At 48.4% G+C, this 22,836-nt stretch overlaps 2 protein-coding genes across 4 annotated transcripts; both read left to right on the top strand.

Annotated features, from left to right (window-relative positions):
- The first annotated feature begins 614 nt into the window (after positions 1 to 614).
- On the top strand, positions 615 to 9,531 carry LOC122923407 (arf-GAP with dual PH domain-containing protein 2-like). 2 transcript variants are annotated; one of them, XM_044274209.1, is made up of 9 exons: positions 615 to 1,475; positions 2,075 to 2,154; positions 2,256 to 2,368; positions 5,881 to 6,027; positions 6,099 to 6,182; positions 7,024 to 7,086; positions 7,200 to 7,274; positions 8,166 to 8,394; positions 8,973 to 9,531. In XM_044274209.1, the coding sequence occupies exons 1-9, from the start codon at positions 961 to 963 to the stop codon at positions 9,005 to 9,007; spliced, it is 1,341 nt and encodes a 446-aa protein (XP_044130144.1). In that variant the 5' UTR covers positions 615 to 960; the 3' UTR covers positions 9,008 to 9,531. The 2 variants fall into 2 exon arrangements, with proteins under 2 accessions (XP_044130144.1, XP_044130143.1); XM_044274208.1 differs by having other exon boundaries at positions 754 to 1,475; positions 7,197 to 7,274.
- A 1,577-nt stretch (positions 9,532 to 11,108) lies between these two features.
- On the top strand, positions 11,109 to 22,265 carry LOC122923409 (E3 ubiquitin-protein ligase RNF135-like). Of its 2 annotated transcripts, XM_044274213.1 has the most exons (6): positions 11,109 to 11,670; positions 14,088 to 14,183; positions 19,838 to 20,068; positions 20,520 to 20,679; positions 21,086 to 21,187; positions 21,525 to 22,265. In XM_044274213.1, exons 1-6 carry the CDS (start codon positions 11,128 to 11,130, stop codon positions 22,061 to 22,063), a joined length of 1,671 nt encoding a protein of 556 aa, XP_044130148.1. In that variant the 5' UTR covers positions 11,109 to 11,127; the 3' UTR covers positions 22,064 to 22,265. The 2 variants fall into 2 exon arrangements, with proteins under 2 accessions (XP_044130148.1, XP_044130149.1); XM_044274214.1 differs by lacking the exon at positions 14,088 to 14,183.
- The last annotated feature ends 571 nt before the right edge of the window (positions 22,266 to 22,836 follow it).

The following is a 22,836-nucleotide window of genomic DNA, read 5'->3' as shown; positions in this document are numbered from 1 at the left end:
ACTGTTATATACTGGACCCCTCCTCTATATCCTCCTGTCATACTATATACACTCCTGTATATTCCATGTACTGTTATATACTGGACCCCTCCTCTATATCCTCCTGTCATACTATATACACTCCTGTATATTCCATGTACTGTTATATACTCGACCCCTCCTCTATATCCTCCTGTCATACTATATACACTCCTGTATACTCCATGTACTGTTATATACTGGACCCCTCCTCTATATCCTCCTGTCATACTATATACACTCCTGTATACTCCATGTACTGTTATATACTGGACCCCTCCTCTATATCCTCCTGTCATACTGTATACACTCCTGTATATTCCATGTACTTATATACTGGACCCCTTCCCTATATCCTCCTGTCATACTATATACACTCCTGTATACTCCATGTACTGTTATATACTGGACCCCTCCTCTATATCCTCCTGTCATACTGTATACACTCCTGTATATTCCATGTACTGTTTTATACTGGACCCCTTCCCTATATCCTCCTGTCATATTATATACACTCCTGTATACTCCATGTACTGTTATATACTGGACCCCTCCTCTATATCCTCCTGTCATACTATATACACTCCTGTATACTCCATGTACTGTTTTATACTGGACCCCTTCCCTATATCCTCCTGTCATATTATATACACTCCTGTATATTCCATGTACTGTTTTATACTGGACCCCTCCTCTATATCCTCCTTTCATACTCTATACACTCCTGTATACTCCATGTACTGTTATATACTGGACCCCTCCTCTATATCCTCCTGTCATACTATATACACTCCTGTATATTCCATGTACTGTTATATCCTGGACCCCTCCTCTATATCCTCCTTTCATACTGTATACACTCCTGTATACTCCATGTAATGTTATATACTGGACCCCTTCCCTATATCCTCCTGTCATATTATATACACTCCTGTATATTCCATGTACTGTTATATACTGGACCCCTCCTCTATATCCTCCTGTCATACTCTATACACTCCTGTATACTCCATGTACTGTTTTATACTGGACCCCTCCTCTATATCCTCCTTTCATACTCTGTACACTCCTGTATACTCCATGTACTGTTATATACTGGACCCCTCCTCTATATCCTCCTGTCATACTATATACACTCCTGTATATTCCATGTACTGTTATATACTGGACCCCTCCTCTATATCCTCCTGTCATACTATATACACTCCTGTATATTCCATGTACTGTTATATACTGGACCCCTCCTCTATATCCTCCTGTCATACTATATACACTCCTGTATACTCCATGTACTGTTATATACTGGACCCCTCCTCTATATTATTTAATTGCATTCATTATTTTTTGTGTGTTTTTCGCCCTCAGTTCATGCGATGTCACGGGAATAAGAAGGCCAGAGATGAATATGAAGCCGTTGTGCCTCCATTTTATTACAAACCTACTGAAAAGGACTGCAGGTGTGTGTAGCACACGTATGTGATCTTGTGTGACGTGTACTGGTGCAGGAGATATTCTCCATAGAGATCACAACAAGCGTTGGGGGACAGTGGAAGTTACTGACGGTCCCTGAAACATTGCACTGGCTGTTTCCCCCCTCACTGGACACCCCCATCCCCCTCACTGGCTGCGCCCCCCCTCACTGGACACCCCCTATCCCCCTCACTGGCTGCGCCCCCCCTCACTGGACACCCCCCATCCCCCTCACTGGCTGCGCCCCCCCTCACTGGACACCCCCTATCCCCCTCACTGGCTGCGCCCCCCCTCACTGGACACCCCCCATCCCCCTCACTGGCTGCGCCCCCCCTCACTGGACACCCCCATCCCCCTCACTGGCTGCGCCCCCCCTCACTGGACACCCCCATCCCCCTCACTGGCTGCGCCCCCCCTCACCGTACACCCCCCACCCCCCTCACTGGCCTCGCCCCCCCTCACTGGACACCCCCATCACTGGCTGCGCCCCCCCCCCTCACTGGATTCCCCCCCTCCCTCACCGACCACTTTATCCTGCTCATGGGATCGAGCTATTATGGTGACCATTGTTGTTTTCTCCCTTTAGGGTGTTGAGGGAACAATGGATCCGAGCAAAATACGAGCGGCGAGAGTTCATATCCAATAAAAAGTCCCTGTACGCAGTCGGTAAGCGCCTTTTATTGTTAGAGCCATCTTTTAGGGTTAGAGTGCCCCGCGTCTGCTGTGTGTGCTCAACGGTAACATGCCCTCCATATTGTGTCTGACAGACTATAAAGAAGGCTTCCTGTGGAAGAAAGGGCGAGACAATGGGCAGTTTTTAAAGAGACTGTTCATCTTCTCCGAGAGCGAGGGCTTGCTGAAGTATTACACTAAAGAGAAAGTGAGTGTGTTACCGGCGCCGCTTTTCTCCCAGGACAACCACCGGTCTCTGTCCCCGCCACAGTAACATGCATTTCTAATGGTGAGAGAGAGAAGGCATTCGTATGGTTAGTGGCTTCTCAATCCCTGGAGCGATGTGCATGCACTCACCGGTGAGCGCGTTTGAGATGTAGGGTTCGTAGGTGGAGATGATGAGGTCGCTGCAGCCAGTGCCAAACCCCCAGAGAATAGAATTTGAAGAATAGAAGGGTGAGTAGGGGAGGTGTACCCAGTGGTTTCAGCCCAACTCAGCTGGGGCCGGCATAGGGGACGACCAGCAGATGACAAAAGGAGCTTTATTGGTGGGTAGAAAATAGACTCATTCCATCTAGCTTAGACCTTTCCACTGACTGTGTCGGGAGCCGTTGTTACTGAACCTGGTTTTGGGTCCATCACTTTGGGCTGTAAAATCCTCCAGATCTTTACAGTTCCTTCTTATTCGCTTGAAATCTGACTGAAGGGTAAATTCTTTTTCAATTTCTTGTAATGTGAACTCTAGGTAGCTGTTTCCATCAACAGGTGTTCAGGTCACCAAAGCCATCCGTTTCGCATTCGAAGGAAGGCTAGATAGAAAAAAGAAAGGGACCGCTATGGGAACGCGTTTCGTGCCTTGCTTCACAAACCTGTTTATTGGCCTCTTTGAGAACAAAAACATCTATGAAAACTACCCATGGCGAGAGAAGATCCTCGTCTAGAAGCGTTATATAGATGACCTTCTACTGATTTGGAACGGCACTGCACAAGATGCATCACAATTTGTGTCCCACTTGTGGCCTATAATTCCCATGCATTCATCCAGTTCCTGGACTTGATCCGTTTTCACTACCAATCTCAGATGAAGACGAGAACATTTTTTAAGAAGGTTGATGGAAAGAGCTACCTAGACTACCGGAGTTCACATTACAAGAAATGGAAGAAGAATTTACCCTTCAGCCAGGGTTCAAGCAAAAAAAAAGGAACTGTACTGATCTGGAGGATTTTACTGCCCAAAGTGATGGACCCAAGAACAGGTTCAGTAACAACGGCTCTCGACACAGTCAGTGGAAAGGTCTAAGCCAGATGGAAGGTCTGTGTCACGGCCTATGTTGTGTGTGCCATGACACGGTTGCCATGCATGCTGTTTCCTGCTGCAACGTGTTGTTGTTGCATGTGTGCGCTTTCTCTTTAAGGCTTTTCCTTCCCTCCTGGTGGGCTCGGGGTTAAGTTGTGTGCGTTGGTGAGGTCTCTTGTCTCTTTATATATCCTTGCTTTGAGACTGAGATCAGTTGGATGCTTGCCTTTGTTGGAGTAGGAGCTTGCTCCTAGCTCTTTGTCATCTGAGTGCCAGCCTAGTTGTCATCAATGTCATCCCAGTGTCTCCTTCTCTTCCTATCCCTATTTGTCTTGAGTGGATTATGTTCTGGGTGTTTGTATGTCTAGTTTGGTGTTACATGTCTGGTGGTGTTTGGTGTCCAGCATGTTTGCTAGACATTCCCCTGTCTAACGTTGTATTCTCCGGAAGAGGGTCTCTGGTTCCCCGGAGGGGGCACCAATTGACCGTACGCAGCTATGTGTGTTCTGGTTACCTGTGTGGTTGTTGTATGTGCTGTGGACATCAGACTTTATGTGTGTGGACATCAGCACTTGTGCACGGGTTCCAGTCGGTGTGCCTGTGGCAGGTAAGTGTGTTGTATTTGTCGTTTACCTGCCAATTCCATATGCTGTATTCAGTTTCTTTGCAGCTTGGCCGGTGGAGACTCCTGTTCGTTCGTGTTTTGGAGGAACAGGTCGTCTTTACTCTGCTCCTAGTCCAGGGATTTCTTAAGGGTTAGAAGGGCCCCGAGGTTCCAGAGTATGAGCCCTCCTACCATCTGGGTTGGCTCATACGGTTAGGAGTCAGGGTCAGAATTAGGGATGCTGTAGGAGGTGACCTGCTCCCTTATTCCTCCTCCTGGCCTTGTTGCTTACCTGTTGCCTCCTCATTGTACGGTGGGGAGTTGGGGAAACTCTCCACCGAGACAGTATGACAACTAGGATGGCACTCAGATGACAAAGAGCTAGGAGCAAGCTCCTACTCCAACAAAGGCAAGCATCCAACTGATCTCAGTCTCAAAGCAAGGATATATAAAGAGACCACACACAGCTCACCCACGCACACAACTTAACCCCGAGCCCACCAGGAGGAAAGGAAACGCCTTAAAGGGAATGTGCACACATGCAACAACAACAACACGTTGCAGCAGGATACAGCATGCATGGCAACCGTCACACGGCGCACACAACATAGGGCGTGACAGTCTGACTCAATAAGTCTGTTTTCTACCCACCAATAAAGCTCCTTTTCTCATCTGCTGGTCGTCCCCTGCGCTGGCCCCTGTTCAGTTGGGCTGAAACCACCGGGTACACCTCCCCTACTCACCCTTCTATTTTTAATGTTGAGTATTGTTAGCACCAAGATGGAAAAGTCGCAGAAGTCTGGAACTTACAGGATTGGTAGACGTGTTAATGGTATGTGTATGTATGAGCGCCACATGTAGAAATCCACGCCTTGGCAGCCATCAGTAAGGTTATTAATGGCTGAAGGCACTTGGGCACGCAAATGATCAAGATCCACTGTTGGCAGCTCCCTTTACAATTGCTGACCAATGACCTCCCAGATGTGCTCGAAGGGAGATAAGTCTGGAGATGCTGCAGGCCATGGTGGCAGGTTTAGGCCACACAGGCTGTTCATAGCACGAGCAACATGCGGCCTGGCGTTGTCCTGTTGAATAATAGCTCCTGGGACACTTTGGGCTAATGGCCGGCCGACTGCTTCTATGACCAGATCAATGTGACGCCGAGCTGAGGGGTCCGGCTACCGTACATTATACCACCCCACACCATAATTCTGAGAGTAGAACTGGTGTGACGTTTCCTGGTAAGGACCTCTTCATGACGTTGCACACATGATCTTCAGACCAATCTCCTGTCATCATTACAACCAAGACAAAAGTAGGACCTCCACTCCAGCCTCCATGATAGGCTTTGAGAGCCGCTTTGTGAGGTCAGTGGAACTGGTAGCTGGACGCTGGCTTGTGACCTAATTTCCTGCAGGTGCCTTCTGATGGTTTGTGTAGACGCTGTTTTCCGCCCTAGACCAGTGCTGACATCTTGGCCTAGGAGAGCAGTGATCTGCCGGAGTGATAAACTGAGGCCTCTCAGCTGAAGGATTCTGTCCTCTGTTTGTGAGAAGTGGTGGTAACTGACACATCGATGAACAGAAGGCATGGCACGATCATCCCACACCTGGTTTCTGAGGTTTCATGTTGCTTTCAGCCTGGCTGTTATGCCCCTCCCACATGTCACAAATTGGAGCTAGGTGCTGAAAAGTTCAGTGTCAAGATGTGAGATCAGGGGTGCCAGTGAGGATGGACCAGGGGGACACGTCATGCCTGAATCTTGGGGTGTGTAGTCTGGTATTTTTGGGCGTCAGCTCCTGTGTTTTCTCTTCCTCAGCGTTTTGAACCAAAGGGGACATTTGCTATTAAGAGTCTGAATGCCATGTTCCAATGTGAGAAGATGAAGCATGAGCATGGGCTGGAGATCACGTGTGTGCACGGCGGGCGGACCAGAAGTGTATACGTGTATCATGAGGACGGGGCGGTGAGTGCCCATCCCTCCCCCGCTCGCCCCTCACAACTTTATGTCTTCTAATGCTTGTCTTGTGATGGCAGGAGATTGTCACCTGGTATAATGTCCTCCGCTCAGCACGCTTCCGCTACCTCAAGAAGGCATTTCCAGATGTTCCGGAGCAGGAGGTGAGAGGGATGCGTCTGTTTGCCGGTGGTCCCCCCCATCCCCTCGCTTGTGGCGTTCGTGTTGTGTATTGTTCTGCTCCTGTCGTCCAGCGCTGGGGAGAATGGTATGTGCGACCCCTCGCCGCTGGCACTGGCAGCGCTGACTGGCAGCGAGGATCATCTGCTGGGTAAGGGGGGGTTGGAATCGGTATCCGTGTCTGGTGAACCGGCCCGACCACATTCCTCACAACTCCGGAGGGAAGAAGCGGGTGCTCCCTGCGGCAGAGGGTGCTGGGAAGTGTCGGGGAGTCCCCGAGGACTGAGGAGGAAGCAAATTACTGAAAGCTTCTTTATTAACTGCTCCTAGGAGACTCGGCACATGACGAGGCCTGACCTTACACGTGGAACATGACGAGGCCTGTCCTTACACGTGGAACATGACGAGGCCTGACATTACACGTGGAACATGACGAGGCTTGACATTACACGTGGAACATGACAGAGCTTGACCTTACACGTGGAACATGACGAGGCCTGACCTTACACGAGGCACACAGTGGGGCCTGACATTACACGTGGCACACAGTGGGGCCTGACATTACATGTGGCACATGACAAGGCCTGACATTACACGTGGCACACAGTGGGGCCTGACATTACACGTGGAACACAGTGGGGCCTGACATTACACATGATGAGGAGGATGAGAATATGTGCAGCGCAGAGGGCACGGGCGGTGGGCGCCTCATACTCCCCATCTGAAGATTTGAGGCATCTTAGTGTTGTCCAAAGTGTTCAGGGAACGGACACATCAACCCCCGGCCGCCATTACTGTCATGTGACCCTGCGTTCTGTTTTCTAGTTAATACCGAAGATCACCCGCAGTTACACCAAATGTGGATACATGGAGAAGACCGGACCCACTGTGAGTGCCCCCCATCTTCTGTACTGTGGGCTCTGCTGGTCACACAGCGGACCGCACGGTTATCAGTTATTACGCTCCCGTTAACCCGCCTCTCACCCCTTCTTCTGCAGCAGAAAGAACCCTTCAAGAAACGGTGGTTCAACCTGGACTCAGAGGAGAGGAAGCTGCTGTACTACAAGAAACCGCTGGTGAGTCCTGGACTGCTCTAGAACCGGGAGATATTGTGTATGTCAACTACCTGCTGCTCTAGAACCATGAGAGGTGACCTGTGTATATCAACTACCTACTGCTCTAGAACCATGAGCTGCGACGTGTGTGTGTGTGTGTGTGTGTGTGTCAGCTCCTGCCTGTTCTAGAACCATAAGCTGGCATGTATCCAGACTGCTCTAGAAAAATGAGATATGACCAGTGTGTCAGCTCCAGAACCATGAGTTGTGTGCGTGTTGGCTCCAGACTGCTCTAGAACCATGAGATGTGACCGGTGTGTGTGTGTGTGTGTGTCAGCTCCTAACTGCTCTAGGACCATGGGATGTGACCTGTGTGTCAGCTCCAGACCCATGAGATGAGACCTGTGTGAGCTCCAGACTGCTCTAGAACCATGAGCGGGCATGTTTCATCTCAACTGCTCTAGAACAATGAGATTTGACCTGTGTATATCAACTACCGACTGCTCTAGAACCATGAGAGGTGACCTGTGTATATCAACTACCTACTGCTCTAGAACCATGAGCTGCGACGTGTGTGTGTGTGTCAGCTCCTGTCTGTTCTAGAACCATAAGCTGGCATGTATCCAGACTGCTCTAGAAAAATGAGATACGACCCGTGTGTCAGCTCCAGAACCATGAGTTGTGTGCGTGTTGGCTCCAGACTGCTCTAGAACCATGAGATGTGACCTGTGTGAGCTTCAGACTGCTCTAGAACCATGAGCGGGCATGTTTCATCTCAACTGCTCTAGAACCATGAGATGTGACCTGTGTGTCAGCTCCAGACTGCTCTAGATCCATGGAATGTGATCCGTGTATCAGCTCCAGACTGCTCTAGAACCATGGGATGTGACCTATGTATAACTGTGTTTGCAGGACCCCTATGAACAGGGCAGGGTCTTCATTGGGAGCAGCGAGGCCGGGTACCAGGTAACGGGGGATTTGCCAAGTGGAATGAGAGGGAAGAAGTGGGAGGCGGGAATCACCATCCGGACACCGCAGCGGGAATTCATCTTCACCTGTGAGAACATCAAGGAGCAGAAGGAGTGGCTGCAGGAGCTGCGAGAGGTCGCGTCCCGACCAATGAGCGCTCACGACACAGCAGGTACCAAACACATCATCTCCAGTCCCATCCAGAGCTGCACACATCATCTCCAGTCCCATCCAGAGCTGCACATGTCATCTCCAGTCCCATCCAGAGCTGCACACGTCATCTCCAGTCCCATCCAGAGCTGCACACATCATCTCCAGTCCCATCCAGAGCTGCACATGTCATCTCCAGTCCCATCCAGAGCTGCACACGTCATCTCCAGTCCCATCCAGAGCTGCACACGTCATCTCCAGTCCCATCCAGAGCTGCACACTTCATCTCCAGTCCCATCCAGAGCTGCACACTTCATCTCCAGTCACAGCCAGAGCTGCACACTTCATCTCCAGTCACAGGCAGAGCTGCAATCACATCCTGTCTTATACTCCAGAGCTGCACACTTCATCTCCAGTCACAGGCAGAGCTGCAATCACATCCTGTCTTATACTCCAGTCACATCATCTCATACTCGGCACTGTCAGTCTAGTGGGGTGGCCCTCACCCTCCATGAAAGCAGAGGAAGGCTGGAGGCAGATGGGGGCCCTCTGATTTTGGGGGGCATCTGTAATTGTCATTTTGTTTTGCTTCACCCACAGAGGAGGCCGCATTCCGGAAAGCAGCTCAGAACTGAGGCCCCCGGAACCCACAGAGGAAAGCGCTGGCAGGTGAAGCAGGATGGGCCGTCGCCTGCATCCGATGGGAGGAGACGCCGAGAACAAGAACCTGGAGAGAAGACCCCACGACTGCCCCCCACAGCAGCGGACAACAACCCCCATCTTCTAATAAAGATGATGACACCGAGAGCAGATGGCATAAGGTGCGGCGTCCAGCCTCCCGCATCCCTCAGACAGAAACACTCTACCTGTGTTCAGAATAGGGGACAATGGAACATGCCGGTCCTCCGAGGGGAGAGTCGGGGGCCCCATCCCCAGAAGTCAGTGGTGTGTCCAGCTGACCAGACCTCGGCTGCCAGGTCAGGACGTGACTCTGACGCTCCCTCCAGCGGTGACCCGTGCGCCCCGAGGGTCATCATCCTGCGCCCTGAGCTTTATTTCATGAAGTGAGGGGTGGACAGATCCTTCTCCAGAAATCACCCGACCACCAGGCGAACGAACGTCACCTTCCTCCAATAAATGAGATCTTCATACAGAAACAGCTGCGATTACTGGTGTGAACTGCGACAAACACCTCACATATAGAAGGGGGAAATAACTGCACAATGCGTGTCACCTGCAGTCCTATGTAACACCACAGATAACACAGTGATAGCCCTCCGAGTACAGATAATGTAGTAGATGTCACCTGCAGTCCTATGTAACACCACAGATAACAGTGATAACTCTCCGAGTAGAGATAATGTAGCAGATGTCACCTGCAGTCCTATGTAACAGCACATATTACACAGTAATAACTCTCTGAGTACAGAAAAAGGAGTAGATTTCACCTGCAGTCCTATGTAACACCACAGATAACAGTGATAAGTCTCTGAGTATGGATAATGTAGTAGATGTCACCTGCAGTCCTATGTAACAGCACAGATATATCTCTCTGAGGGCAGGTAATGGAGTAGATGTCACCTGCAGTCCTATGTAACACCACAGATATATCTCTCTGAGGTCAGGTAATGGAGTAGATGTCACCTGCAGTCCTATGTAACACCACAGATATATCTCTCTGAGGGCAGGTAATGGAGTAGATGTCACCTGCAGTCCTATGTAACACCACAGATAACACAATGATAACTCTCTGAATACAGATAATGTAGTAGATGTCACCTTCAGTCCTATGTAACAGCACAGATAACTGTGATAACTCTCTGAGTAGAGATAATGTAGCAAATGTCACCTGCAGTCCTATGTAACAGCACATATTACACAGTAATAACTCTCTGAGTACAGATAATGGAGTAGATTTCACCTGCAGTCCTATGTAACACCACAGATAACAGTGATAAGTCTCTGAGTATGGATAATGTAGTAGATGTTACCTGCAGTCCTATGTAACACTACAGATAACAGTGATATCTCTGGATACAGATAATGTGGTAGATGTCACCTGCAGTCCTATGTAAAACCACAGATAACACAGTGACAGCTCTCTGAGTAAAGATAATGTAGTAGATGTCACCTGCAGTCCTATGCAACAGCACAGATAACAGTGATATCTCTGGATACAGATAATGTGGTAGATGTCACCTGCAGTCCTATGTAAAACCACAGATAACACAGTGACAGCTCTCTGAGTACAGATAATGTAGTAGATGTCACCTGCAGTCCTATGTAACAGCACAGATATATCTCTCTGAGGGCAGGTAATGTAGTAGATGTCACCTGCAGTCCTATGTAACAGCAGATATAACTCTCTGAGGTCAGGTAATGGAGTAGATGTCACCTGCAGTCCTATGTAACACCACAGATATATCTCTCTGAGGGCAGGTAATGGAGTAGATGTCACCTGCAGTCCTATGTAACAGCACAGATATATATCTCTGAGGGCAGGTAATGGAGTAGATGTCACCTGCAGTCCTATGTAACAGTAGATATAACTCTCTGAGGGCAGGTAATGGAGTAGATGTCACCTGCAGTCCTATGTAACACCACAGATATCTCTCTCTGAGGGCACGTAATGGAGTAGATGTCCCCTGCAGTCCTATGTAACACAGTGATACGAGTCTGGGGAGGCACGTGACCCTGGAGCCGCACTTACACCACTCCTCCAGCAGGTGGCGGCAGAGGACGCTTCCCCGCCGTTATGGAGGAGGAGAAGCTGCTGGTGCTCCGGCTGCAGCCCCAGGACCTGGTGTGCACCGTCTGCTTCAGCTACTACGTGCACCCCAGCACCCTGCCCTGCGGCCACACCTTCTGCAGGGGCTGCCTAGAGAAGTACTGGGCGGACGACGCCCGCTGCAACTGCCCCTTGTGTCTGAAGAACTTCAAGGAGCGGCCGGAGCTGAACAAGAACACCGACCTGTCCGCTCTGCTGGACGCGCTGCAGGCCCAGGACAGCAGAGCCCATGAGCGCTGCCCCTCCTGTACCGGGGCAGGGGCCCTAAGGCTGTGCCTACCCTGCGGGGCCCCACTCTGCCAAGAACACCTGGTGCTGCACCAAGATCCCACTGGACGCCAGCGCCACCTGCTGGTCAGCCTCATCACTGCACCCTGGCCCTGCATGCAGCACGACAGAGGCCTGGAGTATTTCTGTGTGTCACACAGCTCCCCCTTGTGCCCAGAGTGTGCAGTGCAGCATGAGGAGTGTCACCCTGTGCATCTTCTGGAGCTATACAGGAAGAAGCAGGTGAGTGGAGTGAGGGCGGGGTTCCCTCAGACCCAATCAGGAGGGAGGCTGAGGATCCCCCCCCCCCCCAAACCCAATCAGGAGGGAGGCTGAGGATCCCCCCCCCCCCAGAGCCATTGAGCAAGGAGGCTGAGGATCCCCCCCAGACCCAATCAGGAGGAAGGTTGAGGATCCCCCCCCAGATCCAATCAGGAGGAAGGCTAAGGATCCCCCCCCCAGAGCCATTGAGCAAGGAGGCTGAGGATCCCCCCCAGATCCAATCAGGAGGAAGGCTGAGGATCCCCCCCAGATCCAATCAGGAGGAAGGCTAAGGATCCTCCCCCAGATCCAATCAGCAGGGAGGCTGAGGACCCCCCAGATCCATTTTCAGCAGGGAGGCTGAGGATTCCCCCCCCCCCCCCCCCCCAGATCCATTCAGCAGGGAGGCTGAGGATTCCCCCCCCCCCCCCCCAGCACGCTCCGCCACATCGCTGCCAAAATCCTGCTCCTGCTCAGTTTACTTTTGTATTCGGCGCAGTGAGTGAAGGCCGCTCTCCTGATGCCGGCTTCCTCACTGTGGCATAGTCGGCGCAGGCGCAGTGAGGAATCCGGCACCAGGTGCGTATCATTCACTCACTGCGCCGGCGCCGAATACAGAAGTGAACGGCGCAGGCGCGGGATTTCGGCAGTGATGCGGCGGAGCGTGCCATCAATTAAGAGGAGCGGTGCGGGCAGAACAGAGGACCTGGGAGGGATAAAGGTCGAGTAGACGGAGCCTCTAGGTGCTGATTTTACACCCACATAGCACCTAGAGGCTCATTAGCATTTAAAAAAAGTGTGTTTTTTACCAAAACGGCTGCAGGGAGAAATGTAAAAAGCACACTGTTATGTAGTGCGGACATTAGCGCATCGCTGTCAGTCAGCTACATAACGGTATTTCTGGTGGTGGAAACCCTTTAAAACTATCTACAGTCCACTGTGTTCTGACCTTTGTGTCTATGAGGGCTGTTCTCACCATTTTGACCCCACGGGCTTTTCGTAGAATTTAGAAACCCTTAGCTGTGAAAATAACATTTTTCTTTCTTCCTATAAAATGTTGCATAAGCCCCAATTTTCATTTTCAGAAGGGGTAACAGGAAAACAAACACCCCCGTTTTGTTGAGCGTTTGTGGTGGTAAATTGCTGTTTGGGCACGCGGCAGGCATCAGAAGGGAAGGAGCGCCATATGGTTTTTGGAGGGCAGATAAATGAAAAATAAAAAAAAAAGGGTTTTGTGTCGCCACTTTCTGAGAGCCATATTTGTGTATTTTTCTGCTGATCATCCTGTGTGGGGGCTCATTTTTTGACGAGGTGACGTTTTCACTGGGGCCATTGTGCGGTACATTTTACTTTTTGGTCACTTGGTAATAAGCGTTTGGAAGACTGACCGAAAAATGGCTATTTTGGTGCGTTTCTTTTTTTTTCCGGCGTTCATCTGAGGGGGTTGATCATGTGAAATTTTTATAGAGTCGGTGTTTACGGACGCAACGATACCTAATGCGTTTTTTTATTTTTTATTATTGTATATGGCTTTTTTTTAAAACACCTTTTTTCCTTTTATATTTGCCCTGTATAATATACAGGTGTAATGCATTGCCCGCCCCCTGGGTCTCAGAAGGCCATTGGGTCCCCTCCACACAGCCCCTACATGCCGCGGTCAGCGCTGACCGCAGCATACAAAAGGTTAAAGTGCCGACATTGGTGTATTCACCGATGCTGGAATATACAGCCGGAGCCCTGCTGCTGATCGGGCATCTCCTGCACACCCCCCGATCAGTGCGCCGTACCTGTACAGTCAGTAAGGGGTTAATATGTGCCTTTTCCGTTGCTGTCTGACAACCAAGCTAGCAGATGTATGAGAGTGGAGATTCTGATGACATCACCTGTGGATTGCATTAGCCCCTCCCCCTGCAGTGTATTAGAAGCCGCGGAGATGCGGTGACATCAGAATGACAACCACTGATGGAACGGCCACGATTGTCTCCCACCAATCCTATGGGGGCCAATGCACTGAACTGGTGGGTGAAGGATATAAAAGGGCAGCTGCCCTGACGTCCGCCACGCCCCGCCCCCAGTCATCTGCAGCTGCTTTCCCCAACCCCCCGCCCCTCGATCGGCGGCTGCCCCAATGTCCGCCCCCCCCCCCCTCAGTCATCGGCGGCTGCCCCGACATCCTCCCCCTCCCCGTCATTGGCGGCTGCCCCAGTCATGCTCGGCTTCTCCCTCCTCCTGTCGCCCTGTCGGTGTTATTCATTGCCGGCTATATCCCCCCCGATCGATGGTTTTAATGCTTTGGCTGATGGCTCACTGGCTGGTGAGCGCAGCTGGCGGGGCGGGGGTCTGGGCCTCATCCTCAGCATCGTTCTCTAATTCTGATTTTCTATTTGTGTTTTCTGAAGGAGATTATGAGGAGGAGGATCAGTCACCTGGAGGAAAGCATCACAAGTAAGGAGCACATCATCAGCCGCCACAAGGACGCCTACCGGGAGATTCAGGTGACGCCCCCACAGATCAGGCCTCTCTCTCTATGTTGTTAGCGCCAGGTCTCAGTGTAGGACGGTTCTATCACACAACGCCAGGAAGGTACAACAAAAAATGTACTTACCAAAATTTTCATTTCCTGTAGTCTGTAGGCAGCACTAGCATGAATGGGTTAAAGCCCCCAGGTACAACCGGACAGCAACAGGTTAATAAGCAGCAATGATCACTTAACCCTGTAAAGCTCAGCAGGAGGAAGGAGCTGATGGATTTCTCTACAGCAATATTACATTTAGAAAGAGGGGGGGAAAGTTCCTTCGGATTACAGGAAATTTCCGTAAAATTTTTTTTCATTTTCCTGGACGTCCTACGGCAGCTCGGTCAGTGTCCGGGTGGGTGGGACAGAAGACTACATGTCCACCACTGAGCATGTTTATCCTCTACGTAGGATTCTTCCAGTTCGGTCGGGGAGGTGGCAGTGGAGCAGGTAGAGGGCGGTCTTGCATGAAGAGGACTCTGCTCGTGGCGCCTCCAAACTGAGCTGATGGCATTACTTGTCCTCTGGCTCTTATTGGGCCTTGAGGTTGAGGCCTCCAATCTTCTGAAGGGATCTCCTCTTCTGGATGCATGTTTACAGAATCCTTCTGACATCGGTACAATTCTCCAGATCAATAAAAAGATGATCTTAGCCAGATCAGATCAGATACTTCACAGCGAGCGTGCGGATGGCGATTGTACTGGGATCAAACGCTTCTCAGGTCTCTCCATGAATGACTGGAACGACTTTTCCATTTCTGGACACAACTGGCTGCGCGAGCTAAAAGGAAGTGCTCGAGGTGCAATACTTTCCAGAAGCTCAGTCATCTTGAAATTGTGAAATGTCCTTGAATCCTTCTATTATGGAACACAGGATTGTAAGGAGTTAATTCTCCAGAACAGCCGCACTTCCTTCTCTGAAAGTTGGGTGACTTCGTACGAGTGCTCATCACCTGGAACATGTCTGTCATTGCATGGTGCACTCGTCCGTCCTGCAGTTCTAGCTGCGTCCCTCTGTCGTGGAGTCCATCGCGGCGTCCTCTCCGGCCGCTCAGAAGCCAATCGAATGCAACACTGCCGCGAGTGCACTCACATGGATGGACAGGGAAACCGCGCGTTCACTGGCGATGCTCGATAGCTCCAACTCTAGAAGTGGTGCCGACTCCGGATCGTGGCGGTGATAGGAATCGCTGGATTAGGGCTCATTCACACGACCGTGGTTTTGGTTCAGCATCCGAGCCGCATTTTTGTGGCTCGGGTGCGGACCCATTCACTTCAGTGGGGCTGCAAAAGATGCGGATAGCACTCAGTGTCCGTGTGCTATTGCATATGTATCAAATCGTTTTTTTTACACAATAAAGGCACACAGAGCTATGGGGACTGGGTATAGCGGATGTGCTAGCGGCCATCTAACAACCCATGTCCTCAGCTCTATACCCAAAATCCCAGTGACAGGTTCTGTTTAAGGATCATCTGAGTCAGAGTAGCCAGAAATCTATTCTTCAAGGATCTGATGAGACCCCTTCTAACTGCAGGCATAGCCCTACTGTCCAGAACCCAGCTCCTATCTCAGCTTCCCTCCAGTGGTGAACGGACTGGGCCCCACAGCAAATGTGTGAACAGTCACCCGCAACAACTTTACAACCCCCAGTTCTGAGGCTAGTCAGGGTCGAGTTCTCAGACGAGGCCGGCGTAATGTACACAGTGACTGCACCAGCAGAATAGTGAGTGCAGCTCTGGAGTATAATACAGGATGTACAGTCATGTCCATAAATATTGGGACATGGACACAATTCTAACTTTTTTGGCTCTACACCACCACAATAGATGTGAAATGAAACGAACAAGATGTGCTTTACCTGCAGACTGTCAGCTGTAATTTGAGGGTATTTACATCCAAATCGGGTGAACGGTGCAGGAATTACAACAGTTTGCATCTGTGCCTCCCACTTGTTAAGGAACCAAAAGTAATGGGACAGAATAATAATCATAAATTAAACTTTCACTTTTTAATACTTGGTTGCAAATCCTTTGCAGTCAATTACAGCCTGAAGTCTGGAACGCATAGACATCACCAGACGCTGGGTCTCATCCCTGGTGATGCTCTGCCCGGCCTCTACTGCAACTGTCTGCAGTTCCTGCTTGTTCTTGGGGCATTTTCTCTTCAGTTTTGTCTTCAGCAAGTGAAATGCAGCTCAATCGGATTCAGGTCCGGAGATTGACTTGGCCATTGCAGAACATTCCACTTCTTCCCTCTTTGGTTGCTTTTGCAGTATGCTTTGGGTCGTTGTCCATCTGCACTGTGAAGCGCCGTCCAATGAGTTCTGAAGCATTTGGCTGAATATGAGAAGATAATATTGCCCGAAACACTTCAGAATTCATCCTGCTGCTTTTGTCAGCAGTCACATCATCAATAAATACAAGAGAACCAGTTCCATTGGCAGCCATACATGCCCACGCCATGACACTACCACCACTATGCTTCACTGATGAGGTGGTATGCTTGGGATCATGAGCAGTTCCTTTCCTTCTCCATACTCTTCTCTTACCATCACTCTGGTACAAGTTGATCTTGGTCTCATCTGTCCATAGGATGTTGTTCCAGAACTGTGAAGGCTTTTATAGATGTCGTTTGGCAAACTCTAATCTGGCCTTCCTGTTTCTGAGGCTCACCAATGGTTTCCATCTTGTGGTGAACCCTCTGTATTCACTCTGGTGAAGTCTTCTCCTGATTGTTGACTTTGACACACATACACCTACCTCCTGGAGAGTGTTCTTGATCTGGCCAACTGTTGTGAAGGGCGTTTTCTTCACCAGTTGTTTTCCGTGGTCTTCTGGGTCTTTTGGTGTTGCTGAGCTCACCGGTGCGTTCCTTCTTTTTTTTTTTTATCAATTGTCTTTTTATTGACATTTTTTCCAAAAATAAACACGTACACATGAAAGAACATGACTTCAGAGTACATTACTTATGGTACAGAAAAAGAATCAATGGTAATTGAGTAGAAAAATGACATACCTTTACATTGAATAAGACTGAAAAAATACATATACCATAGTCATGAATGAGTATGTACTATAAGAAGTGTCTATAGGCTATTATAGTAACAAAGCGACTGTATTCGCATTAACTATGCAAAGTTATACAAAATGTAATGTAATAAAGATATAGACGTACAGTGGGGAATGACAAGACAAGACACATTAGGATTAGGATGAAGGGAGTAAGGTGAAAGCTCAGTCAGTTGAGACATCAAACACCATGTCCCATTGCTTCCAGACTTGGTCAAATTTATCTACCGAGGCAAGCAGTGTAGCCGACATGTGCTCGAAGCGTCTAACTTCCAATACACTATGTATGAGGTCAGTTCGTGTTGGGCAATCCGTCCTTTTCCAAAATCTTGCTAACAAACGCCTAGCTGCAGTCAAGACGTATAACATTAACTTTAATAGATGTTTCTTCAGAGGTATGTGTGGGATATTCAGCAGATATATATAAGGATCTAAGGGGAACCTCACCTCAAACAGACTATACAGGATTTCCTGTACCATAGTCCAGAATGGGGCTAGAATCTGGCATTCCCAGAAGATGTGAATGTGTGAACCCTCCTCCGTGTTGCATCTCCAACAGCAATCCGAAATGTCATGGTTAAACTTATGTAACAACTGTGGAGTGTGATACCAGAACATCATTATTTTATAAGTGTTCTCTCTATAAATGGCACAAGTAGATGTCATCGCAGCTCTCTGCCAGATTATCCTCCAATCCTCTACTGAAATGGAACGGTGCAGGAGGGACTCCCATTTAGACATATACGAATGACGGATTGATGCAAGAGAGGCCGGGGAGGAGAGAAGCACATATATTTCGGATATAAGACCCTTAGTAGACTCTGAGAGCTTACACATCTTCTCAAAAGACGTGGGGATAGATACTTGTCTTGAGTGGAACAACGTAGTAAACAAATGTTGGATTTGCAAGTATTGATACCTAGTGACTTCCGTAAGTGATCTAGAACTTCGAAGTTCATCTAAAGACAGTAATTGCAGCGTCCTATAATCAATCATATCTGCAAACCTAAACATTTTCTTGGCAAACCAAGGTTTAAAAAAGGACACCTCTGACCCAGCATTGAAAAGCGGCGTAAACAGAAAAGATGTCATGGAGGATTTCTCAGAAACCAGAGAGAAACGGTGTTTACAATATTGCCATATTTTGTATGTATGTAGCATTGGACCTAGTAAATCCGGTAATTGAGCTTGAGGAATTGGGGACCACAACAAAGAGTTAGGGTGTATCGGAGCAATCCACAATTTTTCAATTTCCACCCACCTGGAGTAAGCATAGAGTTTAGACCATGCTGGCAATCGTCTAAGATGCGTGGCCCAATAATATTTGGCTACATCTGGGACCGCCAATCCACCATAAGACTTCAGGGCCATAAGGGTACTACTAGCTATCCTGTGTCTCTTCCCATTCCATATGAATTTAAATATCCCAGCTTGCAATGCTCGAAGTTCCGTCCCTGGTACATGGACCGGGAGGGTCTCAAATAGGTAGAGTAATTTCGGCAAAATAGACATTTTAACTGCCGCTATGCGGCCGAACATGGATATGGGAAGAGACATCCATTTAGCCATTTGACGCTTAAGTTCCTGAAAAAGGGCAGGAAAATTATGAGTATATATGGAAGAATACGTTGCCGCCAAATTAACCCCCAAATAACGCAGGGCAGCATCTTGCCATCGAAAGTGATAATTAGATCGTAATGTAGCTAGAACGTCTGCCGGCACATTCAAGGGAAGAGCTTCTGTTTTCGAGGAGTTAATCTTATATCCGGAAAGCCGACTATACAGTGTTAACAAACCAAATAAATTGGGCAGGGTAATATGTAGGTCTGATAGAGTAAGTAGAACATGCGTTCCTTCTTTTTAAGAATGTTCCAAACCGTTGTTTTGGCCAGGCCTAATGTTTTTGCTATCTCTCTGATGGGTTTGTGGTGTTTTTTCAGCCTAATGATGGCTTCACTGATAGTGACAGCTCTTTAGATCTCATCTTGAGAGTTGATGGCAACAGATTCCAAATGCAGATAGCAGACTGGAAATGACCTCTGGACCTTTTATCTGCTCATTGTAATTAGGATAATGAGGGAATAACACACACCTGGCCATGGGACAGCTGAGAAGACAATTGTCCCATTACTTTTGGTTCCTTAACAAGTGGGAGGCACATATGCAAACTGTTGTAATTCCTGCACCGTTCACCTGATTTGGATGTAAATACCCTCAAATTAAATCTGACAGTCTGCAGTTAATACACATCTTGTTTGTTTCATTTCAAATCCATTGTGGTGGTGTATAGAGCCCAAAATTTTAGAATTGTGTTGATGTCCCAATATTTATGGACCTGACTGTAACTCAGGATCAGTACAGGGTAAGTAATGTATGTACACAGTGACTCCACCAGCAGAATAGTGAGTGCAGCTCTGGAGTAGATTACAGGATGTAATTTAGGATAATGGAGATATGTGTGACCAGTACTTTGACAATCTGTTCCAGAATCTCTGGTTCGATGTCCACCACGTACACCCATGCTGTATTTGATCTGCTGTCTTTAATCTTTCTCCTGTCCTTCCAGATACTTATCTCTGACATTAAGGATAACTTGACCCGGGACTTCCGGGAAATGCGGGACTATTTGGAGAAGCAGGAGCGGGCTGCGTTCTGGAGGATGAAGCAGGAGCAGGACAGTGCACAGAGAGAGACATCACAGCTGGTGCAAAAGCTGATTGCTGATCTTGATGACATGAAGAGGCAGAAGGCACAACTGGAGGAGCAGCTGGAGTATGACTGGATATCGATGCTGAAGGTGCAGCAGACCTTCCATAAGATGTCACAAGTGGTGGTCCACATATGGGGAAGGCTTCAGTCTGGGGCTACTCTGCAGGACATTGCTTGCTAAATTTCTTAAGGTTTTGATCCAGGAATGTTTTGAAGAAGAGCATTTTGTGATTGAGGCCAGACCTAGAAATATATGATGGTGTGAGGGTATTAGTGTTTTACTAACTGCATACTAGAATAATGTGCTGTAGGGAGGACCACCCTGTGGTCATGCACTAGGCAGACCTACATACTAAGGACTTGGAGGATTTCAGGACTGTTGACCTCATTACGGGATGTACTTTCTGTCCATGAGCTGTAGCTGTGCTGTGTAAAGTCCTTCTCCATCCTCCATGACTTCCTGGGGATCCTCAGTAGTAATTAGTATTTATGCAGTCGCCTGGTGATTTGTCTGAATATTTTCTTCTTGTGGCCTCCAGGATGTCAAATCTGAGGAGATCTTCACAACATCAGCATCCCATAGCCCATACACCTTTGATGAGAACCGGATTGTGGACACCACAGATGCAGTGACCCAAATGAAGCGGAGTGTTCTGTCTCACGCACTCCTGGAATCCACCCCGTGCCCACCCAAACAAGGTGAGAATTCCTCAGACCATGAAGAAATACAAACCCTCTGCCTGAATACACTCCAGAAAATGTATTGTACCATCAGAGGTCATATAAGTCCACCAACATCCACCCCCTTCTATTCTGCTACCTGCTGACAAAGGGCATAAAATATACACAAAGTATACATTCAGCAATGATCCCAGTAGCATATGGCTCACGTTTCCCAAGGTGCTTGACTTGAGGTCTTATGGACCATGATGGTTGATCTGACTTGGGGTGCAGCAGCAGTAATGTGGATTAAGCACTGACCAAACCCTTGATTTTCCAGAAGGTTTACCTGCCCTGTGATCTGCCCAGGGTTGTCTCCCTCTGGTTAGACGTGGAATCACAGGAGGATGACGTAATCATTACATTTCTGTCCATCTTATTACAGTGCTGGAGGACTCCTTGGAGTTATCTCCCGGATCATCCCAGCCTGGAGAGCAGGAGATCAGTGCCAGTCTTCAGGTGAAACCCCCCAGCAAACTTCTGCAGTGTGAGTATAGTGTCCTCTGCCCCAGTGACCTGGCCGATTACTGATGTGTAGATACCAGATCTTCGTCCAAGAGTCTGTGCGGCTGTTATATATTCTGTTAAAATGCTCGTTAGTTATATCTGTTGATGGAGAAGTTGGGTGACAAAGTTTGGCCTCTGGCAGATTTCCATCATGGAGTTCACCCAGCTCTCTTCAGATCAGTAGTGATTCTTCCCATGACACTTTCCAGTGAAGCATGGACAACCTTTGTGAAGGCAACGGTCACGATGGCCGTTACCCCAGTAATGGCAGTAATCCATACACGCAGTATACACACTAACCTGTTTCCTTATTTTAGGGGCGACTGTTGTCTCTTTTGACCGTGATACTGTCAGCTGCCGTCTGTCTCTTTCCTCCGACTTGAAGACTGTGACTGTGGCCGATAAGAATTATTCCTACCCCAAAAACGAGCGCAGGTTCCTCAGCTGTCAGGCTCTGTGCTCTGAAGGTTTGTCCGTAGGGTGCACCTACTGGGAGGTCAGCACCGCAGACAGCAATGGATGGGGCATTGGGGTGGCAGCCTCAGAAATCGGCAAAAGCCAACAACTCGGAGACAGCGACTTGTCCTGGTGTGTGAAGTGGAACAAGGAGCGTCTGAGCGCTTGGCACAAGAACGAAGAGATCCGGATCCCCCTGCCGCAGCCCTCCATTGTGGGCGTGCTCCTTGACTGCACAGAAAAGCTTCTCTCCTTCTATTCGGTCTCCCCAGAGACAGAGATCCTGATCCACACCTTCAGAGTCCATTTCCAGACGTGCCTGTTTCCAGCTGTTTGGTTGTATGGTCTAAACAAAGGGAAGTCGCTGACAATACGAGACATCAAGAGAACAAATGCATGAGATGAACGCCGCTGCCCTCGCCATCACCTCCAGCATGTGACATCCTGGACCAAAGACACACATCTGTTGATGCACCTTAACCCCCTCAGTCCCCCTAGCTTAAACCCCCTTTATGACCAGACCACTTTTTACACTTCTGCACTGCACTACTTTCACCGTTTATTGCTCGGTCATACAACTTACCACCCAAATAATTTTACCTCCTTTTCTTCTCACTAATAGAGCTTTCATTTGGTGGTATTTCATTGCTGCTGACATTTTTACTTTTTTTGTTATTAATCGAAATTTAACGAAATTTTTGCAAAAATATTTTTAAAAAACAACATCCATATATAAATTTTTCGCTAAATTTATTGTTCTACATGTCTTTGATAAAAAAAAAAATGGTTTGGGTAAAAGTTATAGCGTTTACAAACTATGGTACAAAAATGTGAATTTCCGCTTTTTGAAGCAGCTCTGACTTTCTGAGCACCTGTCATGTTTCCTGAGGTTCTACAATGCCCAGACAGTAGAAAACCCCACAAATGACCCCATTTCGGAAAGTAGACATCCTAAGGTATTCACTGATGGGCATAGTGAGTTCATAGAACTTTTTATTTTTTGTCACAAGTTAGCGGAAAAGATTTTTTTTTTTTTTGATTTTTTTTTCTTACAAAATCTCATACTCCACTTACTTGTGACAAAAAAAAAAAACTTCCATGAACTCACTATGCCCATCATGAAATACCTTGGAGTGTCTTCTTTCCAAAATGGGGTCACTTGTGGCGTAGTTA

Source organism: Bufo gargarizans, unplaced genomic scaffold (assembly GCF_014858855.1).
Source record: "Bufo gargarizans isolate SCDJY-AF-19 unplaced genomic scaffold, ASM1485885v1 original_scaffold_1577_pilon, whole genome shotgun sequence".
Lineage (NCBI taxonomy): Eukaryota > Metazoa > Chordata > Amphibia > Anura > Bufonidae > Bufo > Bufo gargarizans.
This window is presented reverse-complemented; position numbering and strand designations above follow the sequence as displayed.